General features: G+C 39.6%; 1 protein-coding gene across 1 annotated transcript; it reads right to left on the reverse strand.

The window, feature by feature from the left end:
* Positions 1 to 1,945: 1,945 nt before the first annotated feature.
* On the reverse strand, positions 1,946 to 23,638 carry RADX (RPA1 related single stranded DNA binding protein, X-linked). Its single transcript, XM_063423032.1, has 15 exons — positions 22,959 to 23,638; positions 21,455 to 21,597; positions 20,553 to 20,745; positions 17,366 to 17,474; positions 17,143 to 17,234; positions 16,926 to 17,048; positions 15,709 to 15,816; positions 14,983 to 15,150; positions 14,336 to 14,496; positions 13,729 to 13,919; positions 12,626 to 12,694; positions 7,913 to 7,992; positions 7,160 to 7,453; positions 5,889 to 6,071; positions 1,946 to 5,463 (listed from the first exon to the last, which is right to left on the reverse strand). Exons 1-15 carry the CDS (start codon positions 23,605 to 23,607, stop codon positions 5,318 to 5,320), a joined length of 2,709 nt encoding a protein of 902 aa, XP_063279102.1. The 5' UTR covers positions 23,608 to 23,638; the 3' UTR covers positions 1,946 to 5,317.
* Positions 23,639 to 24,550: the final 912 nt, after the last annotated feature.

Consider the following 24,550-nt stretch of genomic DNA (forward strand, 5'->3'; position numbering starts at 1 on the left):
CTCATTGCAAAATTCCTTTCTCCTTCCTAAGGGGAATGCTTTTGATGATTTTATTGGACCACATTTTTGTCACTTGTGTTGCTTTGGAAAACCGCTGCAATTTTTTACGCTCATAATTTTGTCCTTGAACATCCTTCTAACCATTCCTCCTTGTGATAGTGAAGGGTTAAAGATGATTTCTGCATTGCAAGGGGCTAACTATGGGTGGTGGGGAAGCTAGAAGATGCACAGCCTGAAACCTGACGCAGCCAGGCCTTGGAACACAGTGTCAGCTTACTGTAACTAGCGTCATACTACTGTTTTAACCGAACCAGGTGTGACTCGAGCCCGGGAGATAATTGGGGAAGCATTGTCTGAACCAAATCAAGTATAACTTAGGGTAAAGTATAGGTATGATTTGAGATAGTAACTAAGGATCAGGGGAGTCATTAGCTAGGGGTGGGTGTTAGTTCAGATATGTATAAAATGAAGGTATAAAATCACAAAGAAACTTTGTACTCTCGGGCACAAGATTTGGGTGCTCCATCTCCCCTGTGTCCCACACACTCTAATAAAGAACTGGCATGTGATTGCCTTTGTGTGCTTACATGTTTTTCCTACGCTGACACTTGGGTATAATCCACAGAGGGTCATCCCTGAGATGATCAAATGGTTTCAACTGCTGAATAACGCTGTTACCCTGACAGATTCCTGCAAAGCAGCAGCATTTGCTGTCCTGCTGAGTGATCAAGTACTCTTAGGGACTTTTTGTTCAAACTTGTATTTCCTCAAGCTGATTAGGAGGATGTTGCCTCATATGCCAGGCCTATCAAAAAGGGAAACTAGTTTGGCACAAACTGTCCTTGATGGTGGTAAAAATGCAAAGAAGGGATTAAAAAAACATTGTTCCAGAGTCACTTTAGGGATAAAAGTTGGACAAATGGACCAGCAGTTTCTTGGACGCTTCCTTTCTAAAGACAATATATTTGTCCTTCAGATTTTAGACTTCTGTTTTCTACAGACCCCAAAGCAAACTGCCCACATTCCAGGTTGTATCAGTGTTCAGATTATTACCTGCTGCAGGATTAATAAAACCCTGCCCACCTGAAGACATCCACTTTATCTGATTGTTCTCCAGCTTGTTTGTCTGAATGTACGTGTTTGTTAATTTGGTCTGGTTAGACATAATCTTTTTTGAAAAGACTAAAACAAAAATTGACTACCCCAAGCTTCACAGCAGCACATTCTGACTTTTCCCATGTCTTGAGCCTGTAGTTCCTCTTCCTTTAGCCTGCAGTGTTGTCAGAGCCCCTTCCAGTGTTTTGCCCCTGTCAGTCAGGACTTGGTTGAGCCCACTGCTTTCTGGCCCTCAGTCCTGTCGGAAGCTGTGGTTCAGGGCCCCATTCCCAGGGGAGTGAGGGCTGGAGGGCAGAGAAAGGGCATGCTGGGGACAAATGAAAGTTATCAGTACTCACCCAGATGGTGGCCACAGATTACAGCACAGACATAACAGCCTTTATTGTTAACTGCCTGCCAAGCCAGACTCTTCCTTTGGCTTCATTTCTCTACCTAATATGGTTCAAGTGCCTGGTAGGACTGCAGGGAGGCAGAGCCCTGCTGGCTGCTCCTCAATCCCTTTCCAACAGGTGGCTTTCCCCTGCCCAGACTGCTCTCAAGGTGGCTCAGTCACCCCTAAATAGTTCATTGCCAGAGGGTTCAGGATGCTGTTGGGCTCACACAAGTGCCAAAGCTGTACAGCAACTCCTTTTGATGTGCACAAGTTTTGTAGAGTTCATTTTATTCACACAACTTCCAGAGCTTAAACAGACACATCAGATGGGTAGCCCATGAGGATTTGCAGATGTCAGTAACACTGCCTTCAGTAGATGTCTTTCCTTGGGTGACAGAGTTGTAGTTTGCAGAGCCCAGAGCTGATTCAGCTGCTGTAGGAGTTCCTTCTTCTTGAGAAAATGCAACACCCAGCTTGGGTTGGGAAGCAGCTGAGAGTTTTGTCACTTAGTGCAGAGCAGAGCTTCTCCAAGCTCTTTCCCCTCCTGCAGGTTTACAGACAGCCTAGGAAGGGCTGTGATGCCAGCATGTCCAGAGCACACACAGCTGTGGCATTCCCAGTCCATTCAGCTGACAAGCAGGCAAGGAATTGGGTCCTATCCCTCTCTGCCCAGCCAGGGACTCAGCCCCAGTCCAGGAGCATGGTGTGGGGAGGGAGAGGGACAAACAGACCTTCCTTTTTCCTCTTTTTCTACAACTCATGCTGCATACCATGTTGAAAGCCAAGAGAAGCTGTACAGATGTTGACAGAAGCTCAGCCTAGTTCTCCATTAAAGTTTCTTGAAAAGAGTAAATATGACTGTGGAGAAGATTCTTGGAAAACTGAAACAACTTACAAGAAGTAAAAAGGAAAGAAATGGAAAGAAACAGTCCAAGATGTTCACATATATTAATTAATTTATTTATATTCTTTGCTTTTCAGTGTCACACAACTTCTACATCACATTGATTCAAAATTAATATTATCTTTATTATCTATGACTTAGCAATTTTTATGCACTCGAAGTACCACTAACTACACATGCTCTACCGTCCTCCATTCTTTGAAGTTAATGCTGAAAACACAAGAAACATGCACATGTGAGGTTTTAAAGTATAGTTCTTTGGTCAGGTACACCTTCCACAGTAAAGAAATGTGCTCTGACAGTATTTTACACTCAGCAGTAGCAATACACTGCAGCAAGAAAGGTGATACTTAAAACATTCTGCAGAAGTAATTACAATCTTAGCTTAACACAGCAAAACTAACATGTTTTGACAGACTCAAGATCAAAAATACATTTGTTTTACACTTGTGTTAGTAAACACCAAATGAAGTAAAACAAGTGGTTTCTTTGCAGAGAGCACCTCTGCCCCAGTCTGACAGCGCTAGATTGGCAGGAGGAAGGAGACATGGCAGAATCAGAGAATGGTAGAAACACAGTAACACTGCAGCACTTCAGCCATTGAACTCCACATATTAAATTCAGTGATATTTAGCAGGATGGTGACTCTACAGATTGATCCAGAATAGTGAAATTTCAAGTCTACTACAGGCATTAGATATTCACCAGCTGCACACAGAAAGCCTGTGCTTCCAAGACTGGCACCCAATTCTGCAAGAGTAAATATCTCCCCTTCCCAGCTTCTGCCATGAAAAAATTTCCAACTCCAAAAATTTACTCCATTGAGTAAAATCAAATTATATCTTTTAACATTTTAAAGATATTATCTATATTCCCCATAATTCTGATATTTATTTAGAGTTAGGAAGTTCTAACTTATAGGATGAAATGATTAATGCTTTATGTTTAAAGTGTACTAAGCAGTGCAATGCCACAAACAGCTTTTGGCTGCATTTCTATGGCATCAGATGGAGGGAGGTGGCTGGACCACCTCACCAGTGTGGCCCTATGAAAACATCAGCCACATCAGTCCTTTTGTACAAAGATAATTCCTTTAAAAATTGCCTTAAGAAAGAACAGTTTCATTAAAATTAGACTTCCAACTGAAGTATATGTAAATAAAAAAGCATTGGCTGACACAGTCAGCATGGCTCAGTTTGGAACATGAAGTGCTGTGTGACTCTGGCTCCAGAGCAATGGCCTCTCACCTCCACATACCCGTAAACACCACAATGACACAAATAACACTGCAAGCAACACCCTACTCTTCTTGGGTTGGCATCTTTTCATTTTGCCTTCTGTGGGTACTCTGAAAGGCATGACCTGACAAACATTGCTCCAGAACTAATACTTGTGATTCATATCAAATACAGATACATTACAGTCACATTTAATTTTCAGTTCCAGTGCAATTTAAGTTAAACTATTCCCCTTAATATATTTTTAAACTGTAAACTACACTAGAAAGACACAATAATTTTATAAAATTCATTATTTTTTAGCTGAAGTTGCCTGTGAACTTGTATGTAAGAAAATCAATTACATTTCTCTGTCAAATTACCATTAATTGAAAGTAGGGCACAGACTTTAGATACTTGAGGACAAAGTCCACTGCCCCCAGGGAAGACAAGTGAGCTACTACTTGAAAGAGGTAATCTTCAATGACCAACAGGCTGCTAAAATGTGCCTAAGAATATATCTGTTCCTATAAATTAACTCTGTGGGCTTTGGTCAATAAAGGTATGATTTACCTAGCAAGTCTCTGTACTTCTTTCTTCTCAAAGAATTCAACTGAGAGCAGCATTTCAAATGGACAAGTAGTTAAATTGCAATTAGCTCCTGCTTGAGAATAATTTTGTAAGAATTCAGTTCTTTAAGTGATTTGAGGCTGTTTAACATGTGAGAAAAATGTGCTACTTGATTCTGAAACAGCAGGAGCCAGTTGCTCTTTAGGCAAAAACTTGGCAGAATTTTCCAGTCTTTTGCTCTTGTGGAAGAAGCAGCTTCTCATAGTTGCTGAACTCCTTTATGTACTCAGAACATACCTAAAAATTATGTTGCAAACTGAATATCTGCCACAATTAGCACTTCTTAAAAACACTTTTTCTCTTGTAAAGCTAGAAGCAAATTCCAATTAAAAAATTATTTTAAAAATATTTCATTACACTTATTGATGAATAAAATATGTTAAAAATGTTTGATGCTATACTCACTACCTAACAGTATACGTTCAAAAGCAGACATATAAAAATATAGCACCTGACCTTGCTCAGGTGAAAAGAACTGAAAGTGGATTCCTGGATCATGGTACTAAAGGCACCATGGTATTTAATACATTTCACAGGAAGCTTCAAGCCTAAAGAGCAGTTAGGCTGCCACTGGTAGCCTTCACTAAAAAAAATATCATTAAAGAACACCAAAATTCTAATCCTCAAGATTATTCTGTTTTCCAGCCTAAATTTTTATCACAGCCCATTAATTATTTTGCAAACATTGCCTTAAATATTAGGAAAGCTTGCCTTTCTTCTCAGTTCTCACTCAGATATATACATTTCCTGTATATATTTGTGTACAGGTAAAGAAAGATAATCACTTTTACTCCTTGGTATCCTGCCAAATAATCAGCTCACCGTACTGCCTATTCATCCTTCTTAAACATCACCGACCAAGACATTGTCTAATTTGTTTCAAGACTGAAAAATAAAGGCAACAATTGTCCTTCCCAGTTACATTGATGACCATTACAACCACCCTAAGAATTGTGATTTTATATTGTGTCTGCTAGTTCTAGAAAAGTGCAATGTGTAGAGGGTGTATTCAAGCTATAGCAATTTTATTTCCCTCTTTTTGAATAATAATAATAATTTGAAAATTAAATTATTAAATTACACTGGATCCAGCACACTTGACTCCACTGTCTTGTAGATTTTGCTCAGAAAGACTTCCACGTTATCATCACCCAAATGACAGATGTCCAAGATGCAGATAACATGTTTGCCGTCGAGCTCCTTTGCTGCTTTTACAATTTCATCTAGAAGTTAAGAAAAGGTGGTTTTAAAAGGCATTTGCTGTATATTCTGTACACAATAAAAAGGTGTACAGAATTGATAATGTTTTCCATATAGTAATGTGTAGATGTTCAACCTTTCTTCAGTGAAAATTTTTATTCATAAATTCCATCACTAGAAACAACATCATCAGCATGAGATATGAGTATGCAGTTTGGATATTAAAATACTGTCTCCAGAGGATGAGAACAGCTCCAGCAAAAACTGCCTTGAAAGTTCAGTATTACAGCAATTTACTGAAGGTGGTGAAATAGAATTCACATCTCTTTCACTGAAGAGGTTAACAATGTCTGACCTACAGCAAAGATTTCTAGAGAAGGTTAACTCTTGCACTGAAAGACAAACCAAGAAATGATAAAGGAGTAACATCAGTGAAAGTCAGTCTTACCTGAGAGAGGAAATGTGTCACAAAGTCTCCCACTGCTGGTGGCCTTCTGCTGGCATGTCGAGATACAACTCATACAAGACAATAATGTATCATTCTGAATGTCTTCTAGTTGAAATAAGTGGGGCTTGTCAGGGCAAAACAGTGGAAGAAAAGCAACATCTATTCCTGTGTCATGGTTTATACCTGTTGAAGAAAAATATTTTATGTCAGAAGAAAACCTCACATTCAACCCATCAGTAAGTTTGTGCACCACTTCTCTTTTCTTTTTAAGAAACAACTGCACTGATTTTTATTTACATGTTCTTTGTCCATGTGTTAATAACTAATGTCTAAAAATATGTTTCTATATAGGATTATACAGAAGCACATTCAAATTAATATGATATCATGAAATACTATGGTTTAAGGCTAACAATGCTGATAGTTCAAAAAACATTACACCTTGGAAGCCATTTCACCCTCCTTTTAATTTTATCTGCAAAGGCAGAGAAATTTACAACCAGTAAAGTGTGCAATGCAGTGCTACTTTCATCTTCGATTTTGTATTGTCAGTCTCAGGATTCTAATGACTTCAAATATTCAAACACTTCCTCTGTAAATGTCCCTTAGCAAATAATGAAAACTTTTAAATTATGGGAACTTAACATGAGCATTTTAAGCAAGGCAATTTCTGTCTACTTCTAATGGGAAAACAAAAACTGAATAATCCTCAATAAAGCTAGCAAACAGATACACATCAACTTGCATATTTATATTTTAGTAAATAAAAAATCAATCAACTGTCACTTAATGCTGACTTCATGTTAAGCAGCAAGAAGCAGTTAATGAGTATGGCTAAAATATGGCCTTTCATTTTCTGCCACTGAGAGAAGGTACTTTAGGAGCAACAGTATGAAAAAACCAGCTCAACAAGAATAATGCTGAAAAATGCATTTATAGTTGTCTTCTTCCTTCCAGGATCACTAACTTGTTTCTGATAAACACTTCTCCAGCAGAAAGTGCAATTAATAATTTGCCTGATTATGTCAGGTTGAAATAACGAACAGGACCTACTTCTAACTGAAGTAATCAATAGTTTAAAGACTACACACATTCTTCAAATAATACTTGGTAAGACTATACGGAAACTCTAACAAAAATCTAAAATGTCAATAATTTTTCAAATCTCAAGAAATACTCAGAATCAAGTGATTCCGTTAGAGAAATCCATTCAGTTTCTGATGAACTTATTCTGCTCTTGCTTAACCTTTTTTACAAGGCAAGCTACTTACCTAGTACTGTCACTTCATAATATCCAAGGCCATTAGCACTTTTAAACTCATTGGTGTTTTTATCTGTCCTGGCTTCTATTGGCTGGTGCACTGCTGCATGAAGGTTGTACTGTTGCATAAGTAAGTCTTTGTGCATGTAATCAAATTTACATGGGATACTTTCTGGGAAAATTTTGCTGTGATGAAAATAATTCATTAACTTGTCTTTCACTTGTGCCCACAGGTCACTCTGCCAGAAATCACAAGTTCTTCCAGTCTCTTCAGTTTCAGGTATATTACTCACTCCTTCTTGATCTATTATAAGCACAGAAAACATTTAGTTGTTTATATGCTTATATAATTGCATCACTCCTCTGATAACTAAGATATAATTTTCATTAGAACATTTCAACTATGAAAATATGGCAGAAATTAATAAGGCCAAGAGAAAATGTGAGGTCTTATGCTACAAAGTGCTTCTGGGATACTAAACTAACTTAAAATTTTTACAAAGATACACTGAGAATTTATTGCCCATAATGGGAAACAATCTAATGCTGTCCCTTCAGCCATCCCTTAGAACACAGCTGGGAACATTGAGTAGAATGACATTGATGATACATTGCTACAGTGGTTCCCTAGAGGCTGATGCGGCTGGATGTGCAAAGAAACTGTCTTAGCAAAGGTTACAAGGATATCTTTGTTGCCTGGTTTGGACCTGGAGAAGTAGTCTTAAGCCTCCTAAGGTTAATGTAACAACTATTTGCAACGTACCTGTGCAGTACTGCAAACTGTCTGACACAGCCTGTCCATTTTTATCTTGCACAGAATGTCCAAGCTGACAATCATCTAAGCTATAAAAAAAAAAACTATAGTGTGTATACATATATATATATATATATATATATTTATCTTAAACCTAATTAATCTCAAAGTCTATGCAGCAAAAGACAGACTTCTACTGATAAATGACACGAGTTCGAGTGAATGAGCTGATTCCTTATCATAAGAGTTGTATACAGCAGCTTGACACAACGAGACCCCTGCGCTCAGTAAATCAGCTTAGCAGAGCTCAGGGCTAGCTAGCCCGGCCTGATTCCTGGCTCTGGGAATCGGATGGGGAAGGGTTTTACACTCTCAGCCCGGTGTCTGCTGCCCTCTACGGACACCTGGTGGAAATACCACGTGTGACACGGCCAACCATGACAGGTGACTCGATTGCAAAAACCTGGTGCTCAACATGCAGCTGCACTGTCCTGTCATCCCCTTCAGCACCCAGAAACACAGCATGAATGGAGCCATGTCACCACTCCGGAATCCAAAATGACAGAAATGCCAAATCTCTATTTTCCTGTGGACATACTGTCCCGTTGTCATGATCAGTTCAATGAACCAAACTAGGTATTTGTTAAGCCTTTCTTTTTTGATCCATGAAGTTTTGAATTAATGGTAAGAAACTATACTTTATCAATCTCTAATAAATTACCTAGGATATTATGCAGGAGAAAAACATAAGAGGCACTCTGTAAGCAAACACAGTAACATGAGCTCTGAGGCCCATTTACTCTTTTCTTCTTTGATCCATTCCTTTTATTAGAATAAAACTCACTGTGATGTCTAAAAAAACTTAGGGAAAGGACTATCTAGATTATCTTGCATCACAAACAACTGCAACAGGTAAGACTTTGTTAAGGTACCCTTAAAATTCCAACTATCAAAGTCGTTAATAATAACTAGAAAATAGAGTAAAAAAGGAATCAAAGATGAACATGCTGTTTAGTGGACCACACTGTATTTCATAAGGATTTGCAGGTTTTTAAACCATTTTTTCTATTTCATACTAGGGTGTACCTTGAAAATTTCATGTCAGCATTTTGTAACAAATGAAAAATATCCAAAATAGTATCTAGTGAAAAGATAAAAGGAAATATACTGTGGGTTTTGATTATAAAAGTATATTTTATGAAATGCACTCCTATCATGACTAGATCATCATTGAAGTGACATCCTTGTGATGTCCAAATCTAGGCACAAAAGAATCATCACTTAAGCGGTACAACCTGTGCAATTAGTGCCCAGAAAATTAATTTTCATTTTTGAGATTTGGATGTGTCAAATATAAAATGAAACCCCAGCACAGTGTTAAGAAAGGCTTGCTCAGAAACAAACGTGTCAAGATAGATACATGTCAATTTCTCTCCTCATTATGGCACAGGATTAAACCAAGTCATATTGCTGACAAGTGGATATCATGGAAAGGGGATGTTATGTTTTTTATTCTTTTAAAATTGTCTAGTTTTGGAAGTGAATAGGCTCTGATTTAAAGCAAGTAAAAATGCTCAGGAAAATACGAAAAAAACTTGTCATGATTTTTCCCCACTTCTTTCACAGATCTGTGGCTGGGATAATTTCTACCTGCCTAACACATTATTCCTCCAGGCCTGCTTTGTGCTGGATGGGTAAACAGCCTGGCTTGTAAAGGAAACTACTTGTCTCTACACATAGGCCATGTACTTCTTTGCAAGCCGCTTTGTCTGCAATGCACCTAAGGCCACCCAAATCCTTCCACTTACTGCAATGTGCTCCTGTTGCTGTACACCAAAATACCCACAGGCTATTTTACCCATGCCAGCTTTAGGAGAACTTGTGCCCTGCCAGTTTTGCTGTTTCAGCCCGCACTCTGCAGGCCCCCCTTTCCACAGATGCCCACTTGCAAAAAAGCCTTTCCTCACTATTTTCAGATACATTGATATTCAACTCATCAGTCATTTTCCTTTAAATTCTTGTCATTGAAAATAACATCAATCAAAATCTATGGCAGATAAATATTTTCAAAAGCTATTGGGAAAATAAGCACGTCCCATGCTTCACACCTATTTCCTAAGCACTGGGATAAATGTGATAAATGAAATTAAGAAAAAAATATTTACAACTTGCAGCTATGCCTAAACAATGCAAAGAAGTAAAGAACCTTGAAACAACACAACAAAACATCCTACTCACTGATAAAACTGATGAAATTTACTTTATAGATTGGTTTGAAATTAACTAACTGTTCTGACACCATTATGGTAAACACATCTACCACAGCAAGTAATAGAGAGACCAAACAGCCTTTCATGGTAACTTGACAAGTCTACACAAATTGATTTTTGGTATCTTCTTACTTCTCCCTGACAAATTCCTATTTGTGTGAAAAAGAGCTGTGAAGGAAACATGACATGCTGTGAAACTTTTGGTCATACAAACCTCAAGATGAATTTCCCTATATTATAGAGTGCCCGTTCCCTAGCTGTCACGTCCACGGGAAGAAAAAAGGACGAAAGGGTCTACGTGACAAAAAAATACAGAAGTGAAACTGCAAGGATAGAAGCATGCAAACAAGTTCATTTCAAGCAGTATGGAGTGGGAACATGTAGTGCAGCAATTCCATGGTAACATGCTAAATTTACAAAGATTGAAATTCCAAGAAAACTGTGCTTTTTCCATTTTCACATAAAAACAATCCTTTCTGAAATTCCTGATCTTTCCTTATCCACAAACACTTCATTCTCTATAAATTAAATTACTTTGGAGTAAATGAAATGCTTAGAAGTACCATTATGAGGAAGATCTTTATTAGCAAGGATGTGAATATCAACAATAATACTAAATTGTCCAGTTTCTTTGTTCTTTTTGAAACCCTTAAAAATCAGGTAAGTTACCTCAGAAATGCAGGGACTGTAGCTGTCAATAAAAAGCCTCAAAATAAGCTCTTACTGATTTAAAAAGCCGAAATGCAACCATGTGCTGAAAATAACATATAAAAAACCTTCATGCAGAATAGTTTAAGTTAGAATATATACTTTAAAACGTATCTTTGCTATTGGACTCAACGATCCTTGTGGGCCCTTTCAAACTTGGAATATTCTGTGAAGTATGTGAAGTTTGTTAAAACTACTGTTATTACTTCATCAACATATTAAAGTATTTCAGTGAGAGCTGACATTCTGCTATATCTAAGGAACGGAAAACAATGCAATTTTAAAGTATGTCAGCTAACTTTCTATTTTTCTTTGGCAATTTGGAGAATTCAGCAAAATTCTATACAGAAATACACAAGTTACCTTTGAATTATATAGAGTGAAACAGCTTTCCATAATCCAACACAGACTTTCTCCTCCTTTAGCTGAGGTTCTAGCACTAATGGCATAGAGTGGACACACAGGTAGCGAGGAGAGTAGCAGATTGAGAAAAGCAGAGAACAAAGTAAACATGCCTTAACTTCTGGCTCCACCTATAAGAAACGGGGAGAAGACATTCTTCCCATCCTTCCCCCCACCCAGGAAAAAGAGGAACATTTCTCAGCAAGCAAAAGAAAACAGGATTCCTTACAGTCAAGGAAAACCTCCTGATTTTCCTATGGATTTGCACAAGTCCCTGCAAACTCCTGCACCACCTGCAGAAGTGTGACCTTAAAGCCAGGTGATGCTTTTAACGAACCAGCTGCAAAGCCAGGTAACCATTTCTCCTAGAAAATGCAGTTTCTACCAAAAGGACTAGGAAACAACAGACACATGGATTCAAAAGAGCCTCATTTATGCCCCAGAAAAAGGTATTGCAAATTAGCTTCCAATAAATGTGTTTTAAGAAAACAGGCATGCTTGTAGGGGAGCAATACTGGCAGAATGGTCAACAGCTTTGATCAGCTCCCTCATTACCACTGTTGCCCTGTTCCTGCTACCATGATTCTTGGGTTTAGGGGGGGAAAGGAAAAGATGCTAAAAGTAAACCCAAAAGGCAACAGAGATGTATATGCAGTCATGACACAAATCCAGATCACTGCCAAACTACACAAACATCCTAAATTACTGACACCAAAGAGTTCAAACATTCATGTTGCTCATGTTGTGTCTGGAACAGGTGAAAAGAATTTATGGCCCTTAAACAAAATGCACAAATAAAAGTAGCTTGTAGCCCCTGGTTAACAAATAAAAGCATTAATTTCATTTTCTTAATAATTTCACTTTTGTAATTATTTCAGTAGGTTCCAGACTTGACAGGACTCTGGATTTGAAATTCCTATCTGGACTTCAAAAAAACCCCACCTTCTCTGGATCCAAACCGAGTTATGTAACAACTGAGTGCTGGCGAGTGAAAGGAGCCAGGGGAGTGACTTCCCAGGGACAACTATTCTAACATTCATTAGGGAAAATGTACAGCTCACCCACCACCAGAAAACCCATTAATTACCATGATGAACTTCTGTTCTTACATATTCCCTTAGTAGTAGTAGCAGCAATATAAGATGTTTAACAACACAGTCAAAATTATGTTTTGGATATATATAGAGTCGGTGCAGACGAGTGAATACAAAACATCAAACTCTACCCTCATCTGTTCCTTCATTTTACTTCCTTAGAGATTCCTGATCTGTAAAATTTTTACTCGGAGTATTTTTCTTTGATTATTGCAATTATTCAACACAGTTAATTTCACATGACTTACCCAAGTTTTCTTCTTACAGTCCGTGTAAAATAGGGGTAAGATGATACAGGACTAACAGGTGTACCTTCCCTTAAAGTAGGAAATTCACCATTATTTTTCAATATCTATTTAAATGGAAATTCACAAAGCAAAAGGACTTTGATGTTTTTCTTTCAGGCAGAACTAAACTAAGACACTCAAATGCTGGAAGTTTTCATATGAAACAGAATTCACTAAGTTTGCTATAACACTGCCAAGACAGAACATCTATTTACCAAGGTTTTCTAAATATTAAATTTCCATTCAATTCTAATTATATTTTATTTTATTTCCCCTCAAAATACTCTAAATATCCACTCTCTTCACACATTATAACTTATGGATATGAAAAGTAAAGAAGAAAAATATACCCTTTATAATACAAGAAATCCACTGCAAAAAACCCAGATGTGACTGGCCTGACTTCTGAAACTTTCCATCTGTCGGTGTATACACCAGGCTCTCAATAGTGAGTGTGGGTGTAATAGATTTTACACATATGCTGCAACAAAGGGCAATCTTATGCAAGCAGTTACTTTACTCCTGAATCTAATGCTGTTATATCAGATGAACTACAAGTTATTTTGAGCCCTTAGGTTAGCACATGCCCACTGCCTACTTTCCTTTCTGACAGCAAGTTACAGCTACATGCAGTACACTCCATTGCAAAGAAATCAAAAATAAGCTGTGTTTGAAATGAAGGAACAGCTATACCTGATTCTGCATTTTCAAGTCAAGATATCTGATTTCCTCACACCACTCTAACTGTTGTTTGTTCCACAGCTATGTCACTAAACTACATTTGGTTCAAGTATTAACTACTCTTATTTCAAATCTGTGAGCTTAATAACAAAGTAGTATAAATATAATTAAGAAGAGAGCAAACCTACTTTAATTAATCTTTCATTATCATGAACAGTATAATTGTCATCACCTCATGCTAGGAAAAATAGATAACTACAATTTAAATATTCAACTATATATGCTCTTAAAGCTTTCTTATATAGTTTCTACAGCCTGGGCTCCGGCCTAATTCCTGAAACACTTTTTAGAAGATCTGCCATGTATTTATGATGAGAGCTTACTGCTCTGCATCTCTTCTCCATCTGTATGGTGTCCTTCTCTTGATTGAACTCCCCTTTGACAGCGGAGCTTGGTGCTGATGTTCCCCAGGAGTGCAGGGTGGCCCCAGAGAAGACTCAACTTCTTCATTTTTTCCCATGTCAACACAGTCTTCTTTGGACACAGAAGAACTTCCAAGAGACTGACAAGTATCCTGTTGCAAAAACAGCTAACTGTTTAAGACTTTCAATGTACTTAAAGCTATTTCTTCCAACTCAAAAACCTGCAAATTTCTAACAGTCACCTTACATCTAGCAGAAATTATCTAATCATGTTAATAAGGTAACTTCTGTTAGAAAGTGACAAGTGAAAGTGACATTGCAGCAGTTGCCTCTCCCACACTCCAATTTGCACCAGGTTATCAGTCAAACTAGTAACTTTTAAACAGTTACAAGTTTTACAGAGGACTGCCACAATACTTTCAGAGAAGCAATGAATCACTGCTTTTTAAAATTTTGCTCTCAAAAATTAGATTGAGAGACAATGTAATTAGGTTCTGAACTCAAACACAAAATCCTCAATTTTAATGACAATCATAGCTGCTTTGGCATTGACTCTCACACATGGTACCTGGATGAGTTCCCCTCCTGGGGCTTCTTCAGCTGCATCGCTATAGCTGATGCATCTTATGGCACTGATTATTCCCTGAACAGCGATTCGCTTGTGTTCTCTGTAGTGCAGGTCTTCAATTTCTCTCCCTATTTCACTTATGGGTTTCAAAACTGATTCAACTGCAAAGAAGAAATTTCCAGAATCAAGTTTTAGAGACATATAATAGCAAAATCTCTGAACACAAGACTAATTTTTACTAAATATTAAATTGATTTAAACGTATGCTTTTAAAGAATTCTAAAGAATTTTTGTTATCAATATCACATGGAAAAAAAAATTAAAACAATAAACCTTTTTAGCTCATAAGGATCCATTAGTATGCATTATCACACACCACAATTTTTGTTTCAGGTAAAATTTCCAGTTCAATGTACCCTTCAGAATAACTATTTAAAATCTTGATTTAGCAGAATATTCAGAGTAAAACTTCTGGGTATATGTGCAACCCATGTCAGCTTCACCCGTTTACCTGCAGCTAACAGTGTGATATTTTCTGTGAGGTGAGGATTTAGCCTATGAAATATTTAGTCACAAAAAGGAGTTTTTCCTGGACTAAGATTGACTGAAAAAGGCCACAAATCTTAGAGATATTTGATAGATGATACCTTCATTGTTTTTACAATATTTCACAAAGCTATCAGGAGGTCGTGGAAAAGGGTAATAGCCACCAATGACAGTTTTCTTTATTAGATCAGCTTCACTTTGTGATTTCGTCCACTGAATGAAGTTTTTCACTTTGGCATCTTTGGTGTATGGCTGGCCCTTGTGCCACCCTTTTAAAACAAAAATAATCACGTATCAAAACCAAAGCAGGTTAGTGAAATCTGTTCTCATTTTGAAACTCCCCTGAATACAACCTAGAAAAAATAAATAAGAAAATCTTGACTAGAGAATACAAAAGATGTCTTTTGTTGAGAGTGTTTTACAAAATGAGTACCTTGAATTTCTTGACTACATTTGCATTTGACACCGGAAGTTACACAAATGTTAAACAACAGAAAAAAAACAAAAGAATTAGCAAAAAAGCACCTAGAATAGGAAAGCTGCAAGTGTTTTTTAATGTTTTAAGTAACTGGTAATCACCATTGCTACCCTATCAAAAGATTAACAGCCTGAAAGAATTAGTAAATATATGTCTTAACCTAGAAATACTTTTCACAAGATAAACCCATTTTAATGCCTCACAAGAATGCTATTTGCCTTTTGTTTTCTGCTATGATGTTTCATTATTACCTCAGAGTCTGCACTGATTATTTAGTTGTAAAATGAAAATACCCTTTCCAAAGAAATAGCATGAGAACTACATAAAAACTAGAAGTAGTTTAACTTACCTGTAATGAATATTTGACTTTCATTTGAAGTCGTAAGGTAAACTGTCCTGGAAGGATTCTCAGTGAGGCCCTGGATCACTCTCATCTGTGTACACACCAAGTATGTCACTGGAGAAAAAAAAAACCCCTTCAGTTTTTTTCTTCCTGACAGTTCATTGATTTTAGAATGGCAAGACTGACACACACTGGATTAAATTTATTAAGTCCTCTAAACAAGACACTTGACCCTACAAATATTACACATGTCTCTATTATAAATTACCATATGGACACACAATTAAATCTTCAATTTAATTTCAGCATAGATATTACAACTAAAACATGAGAAACTTCATCGGGTAGGTTATCATTGAAATATTGGTACATAGTACAAATATTGGTATTAGACGGCTGTGTTCCTTAAGGATAGAAAACATAAAATCATGAGAAATTATGACATGCCACTGCAAACCTTCTATACAGAGCTCAAACTCACTCTTTTGTTAGTATCTCAATTACTGGAATGTCATTCTTTCCCACTTCCCCGGAACACCCAAGATGAATGCAGCCATAATCTTAGCAGGACTGTGCAGCTGATGCTGCATCAAACAATACAAAAAATGCATATCAACACCAACCAGTGTTAAAAAGAGGGTGAGTGCTTGGAGAAGAGAAAAAAGGCAAGAAGAAATATTTAAAGCTCTTTCAAAATCCTTCATTAAGGATTTCCTAGTTTGAAATTTATTACTCTTAGCTCATGTGTGATAACTAACACAGCTGGGTGATGACTGCTGTTTGGGCAAAACCCACTGGTTTAAAGAAATTAAGCTTTTTCACTTTCACCCCTCTCTTCATTCAATCCTCTTAAATTATTCCAGTCCAGAAAAAAACAGGTATTTACAGGTCAAGACCAGCTGCTGCCTTTAATTGCCTCTAATGTAAGAGATATTGCCCAGGTACTTCTTAATAGAAATGTCTGAAACGAAGGAGATCAGAGGAGGCCCAGGCCCAGCTGTCCATCTAATTGTTTACACTAACTGACAAACTGCAATTTGTAAGGGTTTCAAATACTCAAACTATTTTTTGTTCTTAAATTTTATTTTCTGATCAACTATCTGGAGGAGATAAATTGTGGCATTTTTTAATTCAGTGGCAACTAATCTCAGAATCAGAAATTCTCAATGAACCAGAAAAACATTATAAATAATTATTAGTAAGTATTATAGAGAGACGAGTACTTGGATGAATATGCTCAAACACATCTGGCTGAGAAGATGCAAACAATTCCAGTATGAATGGTTGGTCTGAGGTCCCATCAATGGCATGTACCCAACGATAGAGCCAGAAGTCTTCACTGTGTTCTATATAAACAAATATTAAGAAAAATGTATAAGCATTTACTTAGAAATTTAGAATCTATTTGATAAATTCTGAAAGTCATATTTATAGAAAAACCTCTTTTTCTGGCTCGCTCAGCCCTTCCTACAAACGTCACAAGACCAATAACATCACAGGAATGATTGTGTGGTAAGTCATCCAGTTCTGACCTAAAACCAAAAATAGAAGAAAGCTGGGTAAGCTTTCTTAGAAACTCTGCAAAAAGCATTTCCAATTAACATTCACTGTAAGATAGCATAATTTAAATTCCAGCTTGATAACCAACAAAATTCTATTTTACCTTGTGATAAACCTATATTTAACTTCAGGTAATCCCCACTCTGGCTTAACCATTTCTTCTGGAATAATACTTATTTCAGTAGGAGGATCTCGTACATTAAGGCTAATTTCTGATAAAGAAAAAAAAGTCAGTAACATTTAGGGCATGAATACAAATTAACATTGTCATCACAATAATAATAATAATAATAATAATAATAATAATAATAATAACCAAAAGAAACCAGAGCAAAGTTTCTGTGAAATTATTAATCGATTTCTCTGCGTTCAGGTTTTCATCAAAATAAAGTAAGGAATTTAGGTACAACAAAGCAATGAGTAATGTTAAACTTTCCAATTGCCTATGTGAGCCAAGTAGTCCAATCCAGACAGTATTTTAACAGAAACTAATCCAATCATGATTAGATACAAAGTACTTTTTACACTAGCTTTGTTGTCAAATGTCTGTAAGATCTGAAACTGATGTGCAGACAACAAACTAAAAAAGAACTAGCACACAGGAATTTCCATATTTGATACCAGTTCAGGTAATTATTAACAGGATACAAATACACCATGGCCATGGTGGAAAACAAAACCTTCTCATGCCTATTCTGTAGCACCTGAAAATTTTAATTTATTAATCAAACTGTTTAGATGCTAAATTACAAACATGGTGGAGCATTGGGGCAAGCAAGGTGTTCTTCAATCAGATTAAAAAATACAGGAAGTATGGCTTCTGCTTCTGGAATACACAGCGCAGTATAAAACTCTATGGTCTTTTAACAGGAGAAATCATGCTTGTACATAAAAGACAGATTCTGATGAACATCCTTAGGTTTGAGTAAGGGATTATTCAAATAATGCACTCAGAAAAGTAATTAAGTAGGTATAAATAATGTGTACAACTGTTTACGTAATGATATCTGGTGCCTCGCCCTGACAGTGCAACATTAGGAACGAGTTCTACTTCAAGTCAGACCTTCTACTCAGCAACTCTAGGCTTCTGCTTTCTAGAAATGTATTTGGAAGACACTTGTGGTTTTGCATATGGTCTTTTAGGACACTATCACTGAGAAAATTCCTGAAACAAAACTTTCCCAATTGCATCAAAACTATCTCTCACTTGTTTCATTATTTTGAGATTAGATGGAAGTCATACACACAGCTCAGGATTATGCCCTGGGATGAGTCAGAAGCTAAGGTCAGTCCAAGGTGTCATCAGTGCCACACAAATTCAGTGATGTGTGATATTGAAATGTGCACACTGTCTGGCAGTGGAATTGACAGCATCGGTACTAAGTTCCAGCTAAAGATTTTAGGTTGTGAAGCGGCACCTCTCAGCAAGTCCCACAATGCTGCAGCTGCAAACAGGGGCCAGCAATGCAGAGCTAACTCCAGAGAAATCTATGGATGTGCCTGAAGCATAGAGCCTTGCAGGACTCTCCATTTGGAAACCCTTTAATACTGGGGCCCTGATAACTCTCTAGATATATATTGTACAATATTTGCAGATGAACGCTTCAAAGGACACAGTGGAAAATTGTGATGGATGGAATTACAAATTGAAAATAAAAGAAAAAAGTAATTGTTACTTAAGCAATTCAGTGTAATTGAAATGTGAAATATTGCCCCACATTGGGCATATACAGAGATTCTCAGTGAGGTAATAAATTTCACTTCATCTGAACAGAAAAAAAAAAAAATCATGCAATGGAAATTGCACAAAATCCATGTTACAAATGCTCTAGATTTTTTTCTGGATATTCTGTTCTCTTGTGACCCTCTTCTTATGGGACATATGATGATACCATCCATCATGGGATTATGTGGATTCATATTAAGATGAAATTCTCAGCAAAGAACTAAGATTCTGTACATATTTTTGTATGAACCAAAGATTTACAATTTCTGAAGTTTATCTGTGCACCCTGGCATTTTCCAGTGGAGTGGCTTCTTGTTCTTCCATTACACAGCTATTATCCTTTACAGCCCAGTAGCTGAGTTGGCTATTTTGATCTCTTTGTTCCCACTTCTACCCCAATTATGCTTGTAAGAAATCAGAAGTGCAGAGCGAATAAGGCCATGAAAATGCAAAGATATTTGCCCATTCAGAAAGTCACGTCAGATAGCATATTTTATTCTGTCTTCTTTGTATAGAAAGGTTTTGTGGCAATTATAATTGTTTTGAGGGTTGGCTTGTAATTGTCATCACCTTCTCTCACAAACTTCCATGCCTGGGTAAACATTTCTGTCTCCTGCCAAGTCATCACAAATACTTCAGACACTGAGATCTGGTTTTAATGCAAATATTTATCAGTCAGGGAAAATATTCTTCTGGAAGATATTCTGTGAAAACACAACTTATTTTTGTGCACTGTAGCAATTCCATTAGGAAACTGTTATTGCCAATAAGTTATACATACATCACCCTTCACCAACATGCATATTGTTTCAAGAAGTTATTTGAATTTTCTGAATGTTTGCTATCATTTTGTTCTGAGTATAAAAGCATAAAATGGGAAAGAGTTCATATAGGGTGAAGGAGGAGAGAAAGCAACCCCAAAATTGATCAAATCCAGTTTGAAAAGGCCATTACTGTTATATTGCAGGACTTGCATTTTTGTAGTACAGCTCCTTTGAATATCTGCCACGTTACACAACTGGCAAGTAAGAAAATGCTTTTTCATAGCCAAGGAATATTCTTCATACACCACCCCCCCATGGTGACGCTCTTTCAGCACACAGAAGTCATCAATGCAACATTTTATTCTGTGGGGCTGTGCAGATGCTGTGGCCTTGACAGTATACACTAAAATCTGAAGTTGGATGAGGTGATAATGACCCCCAGTGACCTGGAAAAAGGTGTGGCCCACAGTGTACAAGTGATATGGGTATTATTAAGCAAGAGGTAAAATCAGATTAAAATTCATTACCAGAGGCCTATCTTTATAGTCTCAGATCCTGATATCAGGGATTTATTTATTTATTTATTTAAATAAAGATTTTAATTAATTGTGGCAGTAACCTTTGTAGAAGTGATTCAATATAAACAGGGAACAGCAAGAACCTGGATGCTCAGAACACCTTTCAGAGGTACTAATTAAGGATTTATACCTTATCAATTACTCTCTTTTTAATTTATTTCTGTGAACTACTTTGCACAGCTGTATTTAATGGATTCAAAATAGGTTTCTGCAATACTTAACCAATTGTAGCGAATCTCTTCATCTGTGAATCCCCTGGGGTGGGATGTGTTTTAAACGGGTAACTGGTTTTGATGGTGTACTTAGCAAGGAGGAGCACTGTGCCAACCTTCATACTGTGATACCACTCAGGACACAACGAATTCCACAAAACCATTGACATCATGCCTGAGCCATCAGCAACTTCAAAGTAAGCCTGAAGAAAAAAGAGACAATATACAGTCATCTTATTTATTATCATTCTGGTATGTATTTATTTTTGGATAATGCACCACATGCTTGACTCATAAATGACTTCTCCATTACAAATGGATATAGAGGATGTTCCAGAACTGGTACTGAATACTAGAGCTGAAAAAAATCCCCATTTTTAAACCGGGCAAACGTTGAATCTGAAACTGAGCAGATCACTGAGCAGTAAAAAAAAGTTGGTTTTTAAACTAACCCACCACACCTCCAGTCTCCTTTTCCAAGAAGTTCAACACAAAAATATCACAAGTTAAATATATTAGAAAATCCATTAAGAATTTTACAGTAAAAGAATCTATCTAAAAATAATGACATGAGAGAAACAGGGCCTAGAAACTTTTTTTTTTTTAGGACATACTAACTGCAGCTGCCAAAGCATAGAGACCAGAAACGTTTAGGCTGTTAAACTACCAACACCTCGAAATATATTTTTCTTCACAAAAAGCTCAAATGAACTACAGTAACTGAAACACAGCCACCAAAGATTGTATACATATGATGACAAAATTCAGCATTTCCTGCTCTAAAGTGCTCAGCATTTTCCATATAAAATAGCTATAAAATAACTTTATGTGCTCACTATATGGGAAAAATTATTCTCAAATATCCTACAGCAATTTGTTTAAGTGTAAACCTATGCATTTATCCCTCTTTACCTGATAAGGCATATCCATTTTTTTCTCTGGTTTTCCATAGTACCTTAGTCTAGATTTGTGCAGGATTCTCACAAGAAGTGGATGGAAATGCACTCTGCTTCTCCATGTCATTTCCAGATGACCAAGATTAGTCAGTTTGGAGACTAAGGTTAAGGGGTGGGGAAAAGAAAAGACCGAAAAAGAACATTCATGATTGAACATGTAAGTTTCATGAGCCAAGTGCCAGGAGGTCACATGTATTTCATTAGTGTTTCTAACACTTTAAAAGGGTCATTTGCAGATATCATTCACAAATAAATTGTTATGAACTATCTGCACACAGCATAGTTATGTTGTTGGTTTTTTTTTTCCAATTGAGAGCGATGACACATTTTAAACGACGCAGAAGTGTTGTCAGATGAGCAGAGGAGCTATTACAGGTTTCAGCTTACAAGGGAATCAAACTAGTGCAGAAGTCCTGTTATACTTCTCGCCTCACCAGGCTTCATGGAACTGGCTGAGCCCCTCAACACTGACCACATTTTGGATGGCAGCTTCTAAGTGTGAGCATCCTGCCCCACAGACCAGCCATGACACTACGACTGCACCCGGTGTTTTTGACACCTCAGAAGACTGGATACAAGCACCACAGCCACATAGTTTCAGTCAGTGTTTTGTAGAGTTTAAAAAACTCTCTCAAAGCAACAGAGAATCACAGAAGGGGTTGGGTTCAAAGGGGTCATCTCCTTCCAACACTCTGCCGCGGGAGGGACATGCTGCACCAGACCGGGTTGCTCAGAGGCCCCATCCAAGCTGGTCTTCAGTACTCTCAGGGATGGAACATCCACAGGCTGGCAACTCTGGGCAACATGTGTCAGTGCCTCACCATCCTCCTGGGGGAAGAGGTTTTTCCCACAGGAGCAGGTGAACTGTGACACAGGTGGCACACTCCCACAGGGGCCAAACACAGCTGGAGGACACCGGGGAGCTCAGCCCAGCTGCACAAGCAAACACAGAATTGATTCGGTTGGAAAAGACCCCTAAAATCAACTAGTTCATCCTGTGACCAAACGCCACCCGGTCAGCCAGGCTCTGCCATCAAGTGCCAGACCCAGTCTTGCCTTCAACACCTCCAGGGGCAGTTACTCCATCACCTCCCTGGGCAGCCCGTTCAAATATTTAATCACCCCTTCTGTGAAGGAATTCTGCCTAATGTGCAAGCTAAACCTTCGCTTAAGACTACGTGCTCTTGCACTGCCGCTGGGTGGCTGGGAGACGAGCCCGATCCCCAGCTGGCTACATCCTCCTGCCAAGTGACTGCAGAGAGCGAAAAGGTCCCCCCTGAGCTTCCTCTTCTCCAGGCTGAGCCCCCTCAGCCGCCCTCACAGGACCTGTGCTCCCGACGCTTCCCCAGCTCCGCCACCCAACAAATGGCAAACGACGGCACCGCCCTCTCCCGCCGGGTGCCCCGGGGCGCCTCCGGGCGTCCCTCCCGCACCCCTACAGCCGCCTCCTCCAGGCTTACCGTCCACATCCACCTGCACCGGGGGCCTGTCCGACACCCACATGTCTCCATAGGGATCCTCGTTGTTCCAGAGCGGCAGGTAGTGCCTATTGTCCCCGCGGAGGGGCCGGAGCGGGCGGTTCCCGTCGGGCGGGCTGCCCCCGGCGGCGGCGGCGGCGCCCCCGGCCCGCTCCAGCCCCTCCAGGCAGAGGAAGCCGCGGTTCAGGCTCTTCTCGTCGTAGCGGTACGACCAGCGCGTGAGGCGGAGGCGCGTGCCCGCCCGCAGGTACGCGCGCTGCACGAGCCGGTTGAGGCGCGGCGCGAGGTGGCAGCGGTGCCGGCGCGCGCCGTCCGCGAGCGTCACGTCGTACCAGTACTGGTGGGGGGCGGCGGGCGGCGCCTGCGCCAGGTACCGCTCCACCGCCACCACCGTCACGGCCGGCAGCTCCGCGGGCGCCGCGCTCAGCTGCGAGGAGCCCTGCACCTCCTCAAACACCCTCTGCAGACAGAAGGGCCCGCCGCCCTCCGCCGAGGCCGCCGCCCGGCTCTCCTCGGCGCGTTCCGGGGTAGGGTCCTGCATGACAGCGTCCTGGCCGTCCCTCCCGGGCGGGAGCCGCGGCCCGGGGCGCTGCCGGGCCCGGTGGCGGCGGCCGCGGGTTCCCGCTGTCATGGCTGAGCAGGGGCGCCGCCCCCAAGGCGCGCGCGCGGGGCGGGGCGGGGGCGCGCGCGCGCCGTTCAAACCGCCAACGGCCGGGGCGGAGGCGGGGACAGCGACACGGGGACAGCGACACGGGGACAGGGATACCGGGACAGGGATACCGGGACAGGAATGCGGCGGCCGGGGAGCAGCTGCAGTCGGGAGCAGGGACGAAGCTGAGGCCCGGGGAAGCGGTGGGAGAAGCGGCCGCGGGGTCGCCGGCGATAAGCGGCCGGGTAGCGGCGGCGGGCGGCCCCGGGGTGTTTGTTCCTCCGCTAGGCCGGGGGCCGCGGCTGCTCCCGTGCTGGCTCGCGGCCCGCCCTCGTCGGTGCAGTGTGGCGGTGCCCGGGAGCTCGGGGGTGCAGGTGACCCCCAGAGCCCCGTCGGTGGGATAGAAGCCCTGAGCAGCGAGCAGCGCCTTGGTCCCTGCCTCCCTCAGAGAGTTCTGCTGCGCCAGTTCCTGGTTCCTCTTAAGTGGATACACAACTTTCGTAATTGCTCCTTCCTTACCATCAACGTGTTCCTAGTTGGGAGAGTCTTGTGCCTGCTTCTAATAATGTATTTGCGTTTTGCATAGTTGCAGTGTGGGGGTAATCATAATCATCTTGCCATTGAAACAGTGTACTGAGTCTTTGTTTCTTGCTCCCATCTTCAGAAGAAATTCTCACTAGTGGTTCCTAAGTGTGATATTTATGTTAGTATTGATGCTTGCACTACTGCAACTGTCAACTTTTTAATCATACCATAGAATCAAGGAATGGTTTGGGCTGGAAGGGGCCTTATCTTGCTCCAAACACCCTGCCATGGGACACTTTCATTGATACCATAAATGTGTGTGAAAAGTGTGTGAAAAGTTATGGAGATCAAGAACTTTGTATTTGATATTTTATTAGCACCTGTATTTTTTTCTACTGGA

This window comes from Prinia subflava, chromosome Z (genome assembly GCF_021018805.1).
Source record: "Prinia subflava isolate CZ2003 ecotype Zambia chromosome Z, Cam_Psub_1.2, whole genome shotgun sequence".
Taxonomy (NCBI): Eukaryota; Metazoa; Chordata; class Aves; order Passeriformes; family Cisticolidae; genus Prinia; species Prinia subflava.